The sequence below is a fragment of the Carcharhinus amblyrhynchos genome, chromosome 24 (genome assembly GCF_965287045.1).
Source record: "Carcharhinus amblyrhynchos chromosome 24, sCarAmb.v2.hapA, whole genome shotgun sequence".
Taxonomy (NCBI): domain Eukaryota; kingdom Metazoa; phylum Chordata; class Chondrichthyes; order Carcharhiniformes; family Carcharhinidae; genus Carcharhinus; species Carcharhinus amblyrhynchos.
In genome coordinates, this window is record NC_137347.1 from 27,076,084 (window position 1) to 27,091,196 (window position 15,113).

General features: G+C 45.4%; 1 protein-coding gene across 4 annotated transcripts in view; it reads left to right on the top strand.

Annotated features, from left to right (window-relative positions):
- Positions 1 to 14,777, top strand: part of LOC145358038 (transcription factor HIVEP3-like) — a 397,799-nt gene extending 383,022 nt beyond the window's left edge. For all 4 annotated transcript variants that reach the window (XM_080211747.1, XM_080211748.1, XM_080211750.1 and 1 more), the window contains 2 exons: positions 8,336 to 9,462; positions 13,583 to 14,777. In XM_080211747.1, coding sequence (XP_080067873.1) covers positions 8,336 to 9,462; positions 13,583 to 14,560 — 2,105 coding nt within the window. In that variant the 3' untranslated portion in view covers positions 14,561 to 14,777. The remainder of the gene's footprint in view (positions 1 to 8,335; positions 9,463 to 13,582) is intronic.
- Positions 14,778 to 15,113: the final 336 nt, after the last annotated feature.

The window sequence follows — 15,113 nt, forward strand, 5'->3', positions numbered from 1 at the left end:
ACTGGCTCCCTCTGCGCTGCTGGAATTCTATGGATTCTGTTTTATGGATACCCACCTATATATTTCAACTGCTCTGAAACGTTAATTATTGGAGTTTTATAAAGTGGGAGGTTGACACAGCAGCTTCCTCAGTGGCCAAATGCTGGACTGAAACAAGTGTATCACAGTCAGACAACCCCCAAAGCACCACCATCTGTGCTGAGATTAGTCAGGGCTAACAGATGCTGGTGCCATTCGTTTCATTGCACGTTGGACTGGAATGGAAAATGCCACTTGAATGAACAGAATCAGCTTGACTGTGATGCACCCCACAGTCAAATAGTTAGACTTTCTGTGCTGAACCCCCAGCGACACAATGGCACAGTGGTTAGCACTACTGCCCCACAGCCCAGGGGCCTGGCTTCGATTCCAAGCGTGGGTCACTGTCTGTGTAAAGTTTGTGCATTCTCCCCATGTCTGCGTGGGTTTCCTCCTTGTGCTCCGGTTTCCTCCCACAGTCACAATGATGTGGGGGTTAGGTTGATTGGCCATGCTAAATGGCCCCTAGTGTCAGGGGGAATTAGCAGGGTAAATGTGTGGGGTCACGGGGATAGGGCCTGGATTGTGATCAGTGCAGGCTTGACGGGCCAAATGGCCTCCCATTCTCTGTGGGGGTTCTATGATTCTAGCCAGAGAGACTGAAAGAGCAGTTTATCCCAGCAGGACGCACTGCCTTTGGGATAGTAGGGGGAGGTAATTGAGTGGAGGCAGAGATTTAAAAGGACTGGGTTGTGGGTTTACATCAAGAACATTGTGCAGCATTTTTCTCCTGCTCTGTGGTATATTTGGCAGCAGTGGAAGGCAGTATGTTGGCAGAGTCTTATGGCCTCGCCATTGTCAGTGGGTTTCCCGTTGACGGCATCCCTTACCACCGGGAAACCCGCGGCAGAGGCTGCGCCATCAACAGGACCATACAATTCCACTGGTGTGAAAGGTAGGAAGATTTCAGTGAACGGCTTGTATTTATGCAACACCTTTAATGTGGTAAATCAGCCCCAGGTGCTTCACAGGAATGGTATCAGATAGATTCCGACACTGAGCAAACATCACTATAGCTGGCAGAAGGGAGCATTTACAAGGAGAAAGGAAAAGCAACAAGGTTGAGGGTGGGTGGTCCAGAAGTTAGGGTCTCAACAGCTGAAGACAAACATGGCAATCATGGGGCAATGAGAGTGGGGGACACATGAGAAGCAGAATTGGAGGAATGCAGAGTTCACCAAGAGTCGTGGGGCTGGAGAAGATCACAGAGACAGGGAGAAGCGATCCTACACTGTGCTGATTTAATAATGGTGTGGCGTTGGACTGGGGTAAGCACAGTAAGAAGTCTCACAACACCGGGTTAATGTCCAAAAGGTTTATTTGGCAGCACAACCTTTCGGAGTATCGCTGCTTCTTCAGGTGAGTGAAGAAAGAGGAACACTCTGAAAGCTTGTGCTATCAAATAAACCTGTTGGACTTTAATCTGGTGTCGTGAGACTACTTACTGATTTAATAAAACATTGGCCGTTCGGAGTGCATCTGGTCCGTTAACAGGAGTGCTGTGTGCACGAGGTTAATGCTTTGCTATAGAGGTTTTCATTATTGTAACTGCAGATAAGCTGAATTGAGCACCCCTGGCAGCTATGGAAAGGTAACTTCCTCTCAGCTGGAGGCATGGAAATTGTCAGGATTGAGCAGTTATCCTGAACAGCGCTATGCTATTTGAAGGGACAAATATAAATGGAGCCTTTTGTCACAGTTATGCATGGCAGTTGGTCATGAGTGAACATTTATGGACTGTCAATGATCATCATGGTACCATAGAATGTGCAGCACAGAAACAGGCCATCTGGACTAACTGGTCCATGTTTACACTTACGCTCCATACTAACCACCATCACGCCTCACCTAATTCTATTAGGAATTAAGAACAGGAGTAGGCCACTCAGCCCCTCAAACCTGTCCCACCATTCAATAAGATGTGGTTGTGGTCTCAACTCCACTTTGCTGTCTGCGCCCCACCACCACCAACTTCCCTCCCACTACCTCATAATCCATGACCCTCTTGTCTATCCAAAACCTGTCTAATTTTGGCTCGAACAAGTTCAGCGACCCAGCCCCCACTGCTCTTTGGGAAAGAGAATTCCACAGACTGGTGACTCTGAGGGAAAATGTTTCTCCTAATTTCCGTGTCGAAAGGTAGACCTCTTATTCCTAAATTGTGTCGCCCCGGTTCAAGTCTTTCTCACAAGTGGAAACATCCTCCTGGTATCTATACTATCAAAACCCCCTTACATATTTTAAGAAGATTAGTATAACCTTCGATTCCTGGGATTTCAATGGATCCATTGCGTGGTCAGAAAAATGGGACTACCAACATAAAGAAACTCATTCAGAGACTCCTCCAAGTTACTGGAATAGCTCCACACAGTGACGTGATGTACTTATCTCACTTCCCCTTAAATGCCTGTACACTATTCACATTAACCATTCCACGCAATAGAGAGTTCCACATTCTAACCACTGTCTGGGGACGGCCGTTTGGCACAATGCTGCAAAGGATGATCGCACAGATGAGAAATGCTCGCAAAACAATGCAAGGACTCCGTATACCCCGTGTCTCATCTTTGCATGGTTATTCACTCAAAAACTGACAATAGACTTGGTTTCAAGAACTCAGCCCAAGTGGGGAGCAGTCCAATGGGAGAGACACCAACCCCACACGGTCGTGAATTGTAAAACGGATTGCATTTCCAAACGGTGAAACCAAAGCTTCTTTTGGCTGCTGAACGTTTGAGCTGAGGCACAGGGCTGAGAGCCAGAGGGGCCAGGCAGCTTCGTCCAGCAGAGGTGAGGGAGTTTGAGAGATCAGTGAATCAGTATTTGGTTTTAGTAGGCCCTTCACTGTGAGGAGTTGCTTGAGTAGCCCAGAGGCGTCTCTGAAATGAACTTCCTTACTATGTTGGCAGTTCTTTTTCTGTGGTAGTGCAATGGATCTGGTGAAATCCCTTCTTAGGCTAATATAATGTAGTTGGGTCAAATGGGGTTAAGGAATGTGTTGAGATGGCACATCAAGGGATTTGCAAGTGCAGGGGCATTCACTCTGGATCCAAGAAATTCAAATTAGAATATTTTCTTACTGGTAAGAGTCTAGGAACCGTGGCGAATTTGAGTACCCATGTGGACAACTTGAATAGGCGCGTGAATAAAGCGATTCAAGAAGCCAAATGTATGTTAGCTTTTATTGTAAGGAGTCTGGAATATAGAGGGAGGGGGCTCCACTTCAGTTTTACAGAGCATTGTTCAGACTCCATCTGGAATACACCAGTCAGGAAAGATATTAAAACAGAAAATGTTGGCTCAGCTCAGGTCTGGCAGCATCCGTGGAGAGAAACAGAGTTAATGGACGGGATTTTATGGCCTCACTCGTCCCGAAACTGTAAAATCTCACCCGAGCTCCGCCCTTCACTTGCTCCAATTCCCTTGGCGGACACAGCAATAAAATTCCAATCTGTGTTTCAGATCTAAGTGATCCTTTGGATCCAAAAAGTTAACTCTGTTTCTCTCCACAGACATTGCCAAACTTGCTGAGTTTATCCAGCTTTTCCTGTTTTTATTTCAGATTTCCAGAGTCTGCAGTGTTTTGCTTTTAGTTAGGAAAGTTATACTGCTCTTGGTGGGGTTACGGTACAGAGACACAATAATTATGAAGACGGGTGCACAAACTTAGTTTGTGTTTCAATGAGTGTAGAAGAGATGGACCGCAGCGATTTGTTGGAACTGTTAGAGGGATTTGACAAAGATGATACAAATAAACCATTTCCTTTGGTTGGGGAGCTCCATCACTGGGAGACATACTCATGAAATGAGAGCTGGACCATCCAGGAGTGAAATCAGGAAGCATCTTTGCATGGAGAGAAATGGGAAAAATGCTGTGGAAAATTGAAGAATGGGATTGACAGATCTTTATTGGCCGCAGATTTCAAGGGATCTCAGCTATGATTTACTCTAATTGGGGTCCAAAGCTGGATAACCTACACCTGTTCCAATGCTTTCACAATATTCACAGAATCACAAAATCCTACAGTGCAGAAGACGGCCTTCGGCCCATCGAGTCTGCACCAGATGCATAAAAGGCCCTGATCTGCCCACCTAGTCCCACTTGCCAGCACTTGACCCATAGCCTTGAATGTTATGGTGTGCCGAGTATTCATCCAGATATTTTTTGAAAGGATGTGAGGCATCCCGCCTCCATCATCCTCCCTGGCAATGCATTCCAGACTGTCCCATGAGTGAAAGTGATTTTCCTCAAAACCGCCCCTAAACCTCCCACCCCTCACTTTTAACTTGTGTCCTCTCGTAAGTATTACATTAACTACTGTTCTACGCTCTCAGCGTAGGTTAAAATGCACCACAATATTTGTGGGCCATAAATATAAGCTAGTCACTAATAAATCTACACTGTGGAATTCAGGAGAAATGTTTTTTGCCGAGAGTGAATAGAATGTGGAATTTGCTATCACAAGGTATGTTTGGGGCAAATAGTTTCTATGCACTTAAGAAGGTGTTAACTAAATGCTTGAGGGAGAATGGAATAAGAGACGTTAGTGCAGTTAGATGAAGAGATGTGGGAAAAAGCTTGTGTGAATGAGAAACACTGACATGGGCCTGTTGGACAAAATGATTTGTTTCTGCGCTGTCGATTTTGTGTAACTTTTTTCATTCATTCATTCTAAGGTGGGAGTGCTGGCAAGGCCAGCATTTATTGTCCATCATTCTTAACTGCACTTGAGAAGGTGGTGATGAGCCACCTTAAACTGCTGCAGTCTACGTCACATTGGTATGTCCATAGTGCTTTAGGGAGGAAGTTTCAGGCTTTTCATCCGTCGACAGTGAAAGGACAGCGATACGTTTCCAAGTCAGGATGGCGTGTGGCTGGGAAGGGAACCTGCAGGTGGTGGTGGTCCCGCATGCCTGCTACCCTTGCACAGTATTGGGAGGCACTGTTGAAGAAGCTTTGATGAGTTACTGCAGTGCGCCTTGTAGATACTAAGCACTGCAGGCGCTGTGTGCCAATGAGGGAAGAATAAATGGTTAAGGTGGTGGGCGGGGGAACTAATGAAGCGGGACGCTTTGTCTTGTCTGGTGTTGAGCTTCTTGAGTAGACAGTGTCTGCCTCACCAGCCCAAAGATTCTGGGGAAGTGCTGTGACATTAAGAGTTATAAATAGACATTTATGAATAAAGGGATGGTCTGAAACTGGCTGCAAGTTTCCTATTATGTGTTTGACAGCAGAAAAGAAGGCTTCAAAGAACACATTCATTTCCCTGACAGAATAAAAAAGGGTTTGTTGCTTTTGGACAAGCGGCGCAGCTTTGGAATGTATCTGGCTCTTCCTGAGCTGCTCTGCTTTCTGTCAGTGTCTCGTATAAACTTTAACATAATGAATAAATTATTTCCTTTCATCACTTGACCCCCATCTTTTATTCCATTTTCTCAGAAGCAACGCTGGACTGGGCATATAATGTAGCCAGTATGAGGAAAGGAAGATTCAGTGATCTGACACCACAGGCCGAATCTTGTGCTCTTAGAATATGAGTGTGAGTCAGGATTATTTCCAGGTCTTCTGATGTGGCCTAACCAAAGGCCCTGTACAGTTGCAATAAAACTTCCCTACTTTTATATTCCATTCCTCCTGCAACAAACGTCAACATTCCACTTGCCTTCCTAACCACTTGCTGCACCTGGATACTAACTTCCTGTGGTTCCTGTAGCAGGATGCCCAGATCCTTCTGTACCACTGAGTTCTGCAATCTCTCAATGTTTAAATAGCATAGTGCTTCACTCTTCTTGTTGGGAACCACACATTTCCAATCTTGTACTTGACAGGCCAAATCTTTTGAAACCTCACTTAACCTATCTATATTGCTTTGCATACTCTATATTTCCTCTTGACAATTTACTTTTCTACCTATCTTGTTGTCATCAGCAAATTTAGCTACTATCTATTCGGTTTCTTTGTTCAAGTTCTTGATATGGATTGTAAATAGTTGAGTCCCCAGTACTGATCTCTGTGGCACTCCACTAGTTACAACTTGCCAACCTGATAGAGACCCACTAATCCTGTCTCTCTGCCTCTTGTTGACTAACCAATCTTTTATCCGTGCTAATATGTTACGCCGTACACCATGAGCTCTTGTTTTGTGTAACCTTTGATGTGGTGCATTATCAAACGCCATTTGGAAATTCAAGTACATTACATCTACAGGTTCCTCTTCGTCCACCTTGCTAGTTACTTCCTCGAATAAATTAGTTAAATGCTTATTTGAAAAAAAGGTACAGTTGCATTCGAGCCAATTCAGAGAAGGTTCACGCGACTCATTCCTGGGATAAAGGGCTTATGTTATGAAGAAAGATTGATCAGTTTGGGCCTGTACCCAGTGGAGTGTACAAGAATGAGAGGTGATTTTATTGAAAGGTATAAGATCCTGATAGGATGGATACCCAGAGGATGTCTCCTTTTGTGGGTAAAACTAGAACTAGGGGACACAGTATAAGAATAAGAGGTCTCCCTTTTATGATAGAGATGAGGAGAATTTTTTTCTTTCATCAGGCTATGGAATTCTCTCCCCCACAAAGCATTGATCTTATTCAAGACTGATTTAGATCAATTTTTACTAGATAAGGGAATCATGGTTTATGGGGAGCAGATGGGAAAGTAGAGTTAAGACAACAATCAGATCAACTACAATCTTATCAAATAGCAGACCAGTCTCACACCTCCTCCTGAGTCCTATATTCCTATGTTTGCACCTCACTCCCCAGGGGTGGGCTTTGCCACTTTTGGAGGGGGTGCGGGAGGGTGCCTCTGTCTTGAGTTTCCCTCTGAAGAGGTTGAAATTCAATGCAATGAATGGTGGCTGCAGCCGTGAAGCCAGTCCTGTGGAGGGGGGTAATGTCTCCAGAGAGTAGCCACGGCTCCAGTGGGGTGGGTGGGCTTAGACGAGGCTTCATGCGCCATTGGGGGTGACCACCAGCTCCAGGCACCAGTCAGACTTGCCCTCAATTGGGGGCGATGTCTGTCGAGCAGCTTAACTAATCAGCCCATAAATGAGTGTGTAGATGTAGAAATTGGTTACCTTGCCCGACTGGTTGGGTAGCCTCTGACGATGCTGAGCCACTTCTGGTAAGACTACGAGGAGGTGAGAAGTGTGGGACTTACCTACTGGCCCAATCAACACATATTATTCTGAAATTCCTCCCTCTTTCCCCCCCTTGAAACCTGCCTCACCTGGACTGAAAAGCTGTCGTCCACTATTAGAGCATCATGTTTGGAAAGAACTTTTCAGTAACAGCTCGAGATTGCATTTTGTTTCCTGCATGGACTGCAGTGCACACTCTCTGCCTTTGAGGTCCTGTGCCCAACCAGAGAATGCCACCAAGAGGCAGAAAATATGGGGTGATGGCCTAGTGGTATTATCACCGAACTATTAATCCAGAAACTCAGTTAATGTTCTGGGAACCTGCATCTGAATCCAGCCATGGCAAAAGGTGGAATTTGAATTCAGTAAAAATAAATCTGGAATTAAGAATCTACTGATGACCATGAAACGATTGTTTCACTAATGTCTCTGAGGGAAGGAAATCTGCCACCCTTACCTCGCCTGGTCTCCACGTGATTTCAGAGCCACAGCAATGTAGTTGACTCTCAACTGCCCTCTGAACAAGGGCAACTAGGAATGGGCATTAAATCCTGGCCAGCCAGCGATGCCCATGTCCCATGAATGAATTTAAAAAAATCCTTGTCAGTTTTCCCTCAGCGGTCCTGCAATACACTACAGGCCATGATTGAGAATGCTATGCTTGGGCAAAAAGGCATGAGTAATTGTTTGGTAGAACTCAAACAGGATGGACTAAGTTCAGAGCAAGATTTCAGAAATGGTCAGAATGTTTTAACGTTCTATTAATTGTGTTCTAACTATTTTGACAAAGAGCAGTGGTTTTCAAATATCTATGGATAGCAAAGGGGGGAAAGGGGGATGGTGGTGATGGGGAGAGACTCTTTGCAGAAATTGATACAGCCCCAAGGGACCTTCTGTAAGTATTGGCATGCTTCTAAAAACTGGTGCCATATTGGATCAGTCACCTTGGATTTAGTCCCCATTAAAATGGAAATTTTCTGAGCTCTTTGAGTGTTTTTGCTTGTTGTTTTTACGGGCAGGGCGAATGTGTGAATTTGTTTCCAGCAAAAGATGGAACAAAGAGGTGTTCATAGCCTTCATTTTAATGTTTTTCCCCATTTCTCTCTCTGACTTAGGAACCAGTGAAGAAAAGTTGAAGAAAGCAGAAGAAAGTGAGGGCACGGACCCAGCAGAAGAGCATCAGTTTTCGGATGTTGAAGAATCAGATGATGATGATGACAACGACGATGATGACGAAGAAGACGAGGAAGAGGAACAGTTTGTGAAGTCTTCAGAGATTGCAAATACTGGTCAGCAAACAGTGGGGACTGCCTCAACATCATTCAGGGGAGTAACTGCAGTCACATCATTAGAGACCACCTCAAAGCAGGGGTCTAGTTTTACCAGTCAGTATTCATTGACAAGTTACCCAGTGTCATCATCTCAACTTCAAGCCACACAGCCAACGAAATCCTCAGAGTCAAGCATGGTTCCTGTGTGTCACGGTGTCTCACAGGCACAACTCGAAGGAAACATTTCAATGCCACCATTGACATCCACTGAGCAATTTTTAATGACTCGAGATCCTGTGATGAAAAGGCAGACTGCGCTAAGTGCAGATATTTCACCATCAAGAGATACGTCGCCTAGAAGGCCATGGTCTCCAAAGAGAGAAGCATCGCCCAGTAGTCTTTTATACCCAGCAGGGGACACCCAATCGGGGAAACACTCATCGCCAGAGAGACAGGCATCGGTTCAAGAGCACATGTCTCCAAGAAAAGAGATGTCACCTGGGAGACATTTCTCACCAGGAAGGGAGTTATCATCCAGGAGATGCCTGTCGCCAGGGAAAGGTATGTCACCAAGGAGACATTTATCTCCAGGAAGAGAGGTATCGCCTGAGAGATGTTTGTCACCAAGGATAGAAGTGCCACCTGGGAGACTTTCACCTGGAACGCACTTGTCACCAGAAAGAGAAGTATCACCTGGGAGAACGTTGTCACCAGGTTTGAAAATGTTGTCTTCACAGTACCTGTCTCCAGTAAGGGACGTCTCTCCAAGGAGACAATTGTCACCAGTGCGAAAAGAGTCACCTCTAAGACACTTGTCCCCGGTAAAAGACGAATCACCAAGTAGATGCCTGACACCAACTTGGCAAAGCGCCCAAGGCTCCTCTTTTCCTGCACAGCACAGTGGCTCATCTTCATTGGGTCTACCTCCAAGGATATCTAGCAAAGAGCTGGAGCAATCTGAATCTAAACTGGTAAGCATGATAAAGATACTTCATAATGTTTTAGCCGGCGGTTCATGGTTTCCCCAGCAGTGATGAACTGCTTTAACCACTGCTAGTTTTGGGCATTTCTAGTTCAGTTGTGGAATTCTTTCTCTGCCTTCCAAACAATCCTGTGGGGAATAGTAGAAAAGTGGTTAATCTGGAGCATTAGTAATCCTGAGGTCTGGACTAAATATCTGAGGAAGTTCAAATCCGACCACAGCAACTGGGGAATTTAAATCCAATGTATTATATAAATCAGAAATGATGAGCATAAGCCTACTGGATTATTGTAAAAACCCATCTGGTTTATTAATGTCCTTTAGGGGAGGATATTTGCCATTATTACCTTGTCTGGCCTACATATAATTCCAAACCTAAAGCCATGTGATTCATTCTTCACATCCTCTGAGATGATTTGGTAAAGTGCTCAATTGTATTCACCCTCTCAAGGTCAACTAGGCACAGTGGTTAGCACTGCTGTCTCACAGTGCCATGGAGGCAATGGCCTAGTGGTATTATTGTTACACTCTTAACCCAGAAACCCAGCTAATGTTCTGGGGACTTGGGTTCAAATCCCGCCAGGGCAGATGGTGGAATTTAAATTCAATTTTTAAAAAATTGGAATTAAGAATCTACTGATAACCATGAAACCATTATTGATTGTCAGAAAAACCCATCTGGTTCACTAATGTCCTTCAGAGAATGAAATCTGCCATCCTTACCTGGTGTGATCTTTCTGTGACTCCAGAGCCACAGCAATGTGGGTGACTCTCAATTGCCTCGGGCAACTAGGGAATGGGCAATAAATGCTGGCCAGCCAGCGATGCCCATGTCCCATTTAAAAAAAAGAATTTTCAAAAACCTGGTTCGATTGCTGACTTGGGTCACTGTCAATGAATGTTCACCCTACGTCTGCATGGGTTTCTCCTAGTGCTCCGGTTTCCTGCCACAGTCCGAAAGTGCTGGTTAGGTGCATTGACCGTACTAAATTCTCCCTCAGTGTACCTAAACAAGCACCAGTGTTTTTAGGTACACTAGGGGATTTTCACAGTAACTTTCTGTCTGTGTTGCTATAAACCTACTTATGACACTTATAAATGATAAATAACTAAAAAATAAAAGATGGGCAAAAGTGAACGTGTGAAAAAAAAATTTGCAGCCCTTGCCTAATCATTCTTGGGATGTCAGCAGCATTGAAAAGACTGGTGTTTTTAACCCAGCTTCTGTTACTCTCCTGTGCCGCTGCATTGCAGTGTCTTGATATAACTAAGTAGCATGCTAGGCATTTCATTGGGTAGTTGAGAGCCAATCATGTGGGAATGGAACTGGAGTCAAATACAGGTTGGTTCCCTGAAGGACATCGGCAAACTGGTTAGCTGTTTACAACATTCCAACAGCTTTGTGGTCTCCCTTTATCACTCACTGGCTTCATCTTCAGATTCAGGTTCTCAAACGGGTGGGGTTTGAACTCAACTTCTAGATTATTAGTCCAGTAGGCACTATGCCACTGCACCCTTGCCAGCTCCCACTTTGGTGCCATTCAAGGCTGTATTGCCGAGAACCCAGATAAATTTTGACCTATGCAGCTTTCACTTTCTGGAAACAGACAAGTTTCCTGCTTCAATTATTTTTCTGCTTCCTCTTGTCTGTGTTGGAATCAGCTGCTGATTTTTTTTTTCTGGGCATTCAGCAAGTTTCACACTGAGCTGGCTGATAACAGCCACATGAGGTGATCAATCTGATGTCGATTCATGTTCTCCTTGTCCTGCTTTATTTACGTGTGGTCACATGCATGCGTGTTTCTGCATCTTTCCCTTTTTCCTTTCTCTTCCTCCTCTTTTTAATATTTCTCCTCTGTTTGTCCTTTCCTCCTTGCTCATTTCTGCTCCTTTTGCTCTTTATTGATTTTCCGCGAAATTGCCATAGCTTGGCCTTAATCTAACTCAGAAAGTGATTGCCCCAGAAGAGCATTGTGGTGCTTCTACTGGGGGCACTGGGCAGTGCTGCATTATTGGCAGTGTGTAACGGGAGCTGAACTCTGCATCTAGGTGTGCTGTGCCTGATCTGGGAGTCGTGAAGATGACAATGGTCTCTCAGAATTGGAAAAGTGCTGCTTTCCCTCACAATGCTGGCATTACACAGGTGACTCACCTGATGAAGGGACAACGCTCTGAAAGCTCGTGCTACCAAATAAACCTGTTGGACTTTAGCCTGGTGTTGTGAGACTACTTACTGTGTCTACCCTAGTCCAATGCCGGCAACTCCACGTCATAATCCCAAACGTGACCTCTACAATCCCATGGGGAGGGTCGCGACCCACATTTTGGGCATCACTGATCAATGCTGTTTGTCTCAACCACTCCCTGGGGTAGCTATTTCCACAATCTTACCACTCTCTGGTAAAGAAGATTATCCCAAATTCCATTTGGATTGCTAGTGACTGCCTTACATTTGAGGCCTCCAGTTCTGAGCTTCCACTTGGTTTGTCACATATAATGATTGCACAGTTTGCATTTATATAGCAACGCAAGGTAGAAAACATCTCAAGGTACTCCACAGGGAAAACAGAACATCAAGAAGGAAACACTAAGGGGGTGGGGTGGTGACCAAGAACTTTAATTAAAGTGGTGAATACTGAGAAGGAGAACTTTAAAGAAGATGGGGCAAAGACTGCAGAGAAAGGCAAGGGTGATGCCATGACAGGATTAAAAGTCAAACATAAGGGGCGAGCGATTCTCCCACCCGCTGTGCCAAATCTTTAGTGCAGCAGGCTGGGAGAATCCCAGGACGGGCGATAAATAGGATTTGCGCGTCTGCTCCACGCCAGAAATAGGCGGGGAATTGCAGTAAGTAGTTTAAATCTCATTTTAATATAATTTAAATGCAATTAGCAGGCCCACGACTGAGGTGTCTGGGCCCACTAGCCTCTACACCACCTTCCGCCCCACCGCTCCCCCAGGAGAATTTCGCTCCAGAGAGGTTTACAGTAGCTTCCCACTTTCGGGGAAGTAGCAGCCCGATCCCATTGGAATGGAGAGGTGGGCAATTGGGGCCCCCGAGGCAGTGAGGTGCTGGGGGGCGTTGTGCCTTCTGGGCATTGGCACCCTGGCAGTGGCAGCCTGTGCCCCCGACACTGCCCAAGGGGCAAAGTGCCAGTGCCCAGGTGGCACCTTGGCATTGCCCATCTGGTCACCTGCTTGGGAGGGGCAGGTGGGGGAGGTCGGCATTGCAGGAGGTCAGGGACTACTTTGGGTGGGGTGCAGGAGATAGCGGCAGGCCGGGAGGAGGGGGCTCAGTGTTGGACCAGGGAATGGTCGGGGGGCCAGCGATCAGGCTGTGGGGAAGGCATTGCGGGAGTCACAGGGCTGGCCAGCGATTGAGCTAGCCAACAGTCGGGAGGCCATCAGTGCGGGACCGCTGCATGGGCGCCAATCTCGGCACTGACAAATCGGCACATGCTTAGTGGCCCGCTCAATGCGCTGTCTTCAGCCTCTTCAGTGGAAACAGGCCCACCCCTGAAATCGGATGATATTTGAGCTGGTGTCCTCTGCAGTGCACAGAGTGTGGGAGTTTCTTCTCTGAACTCCCACTGAGAAAACCAGCGTGAATTTCTCCAGTTTTCACACAAATTTGACACGTAGAATTTTTTTGGGAGAATTCCTGCCAAGAATTGCAATTTGGTTAACATGGTTAATAACATTTTACAATGCTGTCGGCTTTTGTGAATGGTCTCCCCATGAGTGTAATTCAGCAACCTAACATTTAAACTTGTGTTCACCATTGACACGTGAAATATTTCGAGGTACTTCATAGGAACATTATCAAACAGAAAATTGACAGAGCGATATAAGGAGAATAGGGGACCAATGACCAAAAGTTTGGTCAAGGGTTAAGTTTTAGGGAATTTCTTAAATGTGGATAAACGGACAGAGAGGTGAATGGAGGGAATTGCAGGACTTGAGATCTAGATCATTGAGGGCACTGCTGCCAATGGTGTAGTGATTAAAACATCAGAATTGGAGGAGTACAGAGATCTGGATCATAAGAACTACCTTCATAGTGTAAGACAGACAGATGTTTAATTTCTTCTTCTTTCTTTGTTGTTCAGAAGATGTCTCGAATGGGATACCATAAGATACACGAAGAGCCAAGTACACCATCCCAAGCCTTGCATTTTTTTTCTTCGAGAAATACTCAAACTGCACTGGAAGGACAAAGTTACAGTGGGCTGACTGGGACCGCACAAGATTACGTTTTCAGTCATCTTCCTCTGCATTCGCAACAGCTGGTTAGGACGCCCTATCCCATGATTCCAATCGGTGGTATTCAGATGGTTCAGTCTAGGCCAGGCTGTCACTCAGGCTTGGTGCCTTCTCCAATAGTCTCTCTACAGTCAGGGTTTCCTGTAAATCTAACTGTGCCATGTCCCCTTAGTGCAACTAAGACAGAGGCCGCAGTCCATTTAGAAGAAGAGATTTCACTGAGGCCCAAATCAGCTGAAGCAACAACTTCAAAATCTTTACCTTTACCGCTACCTTCAGGTCCCGCAACCCCTGTTGTGACGGTACCTTCTCTTGCTAGAAGTAGTAAACCAAGTGTTACTTTACAGAGGACAGAGACCGTTGAACTAGAAGAAGAGGAAGCATACAAACAGGAGGAATACAGGGTACCAATTTATTCTGAACCCAGCACTAGCGCTGCTCTGAGCCACAAGGGGAAAGATGCTGGCTCAGCCAGACTGGACAGCCCCAGCACCAGCCACGAGCACTCTCCAAAGCCTTCGACGAGTGGGGAAGGAACCTCAAAGGGGTCGAGCAAGAAGCAGCTTGGGTCTGCAGACACCTACTACGAGTCAGCTCGCACTTTAGCCACCAAGCAACCTACACATCCTTCACAAGGAAGCAGCCGCAGTAGCTCGTCAGAGTCTTCAAGCCCTTCCCACTCTTTCCAAACCGGTGCTCGCAGGACTGCTTCAAGTGGACAGTGTCACCCAGTTAGAACGCAAAGGGGGAGCAGCCCTGAGCTTAAGGGTGAAGGCATTGTGCACCTTGATACGCAAAAGGACAATGTGACAGGAAGTTCATAGCATCCACAGCCATGCAGATCCACCTTTGAAGAAAAGGCGACGGGCATTTGTCAACACTAGTTTTTCTTCATCATATTCATGAATGTTGGTTGAACAAAACATTCGCATATATATATATTGTAAACATGACCAAAATCATCAGAGAATTCCTGTTTAAAATTGTCCGAGTCCAGTATTATTTAAACGTACACAGTTACTTGTGCCTTTCTCTTTTATTTTGTGGCTCCAAATGTATGGGAGAGTGGGGAGGGGGGTGGGGGGGAAGAAAAAATATTGAGGCTGTGAATATTTTTAAGAGCAATGTAATGGATTCAGAGTAGCTGTCTTTTTTTTTCATTTGGAATTACATTGCGTCAAATGACATGAAACAAAAGGGATTAAAACATTGGTGTGATGATGCACTGAAGACTTATTTTTATATTGAGAAAATGTAAACAGCTCCTGTGTACAGAAATAATTCTATGAAGCATATTTATTGTATTCTGTATTTAATTGTTTATAAATGGCTACATTTTTTCCCAGCATCTTGGTGGTCTTTCTGTGCGCTTTTTAA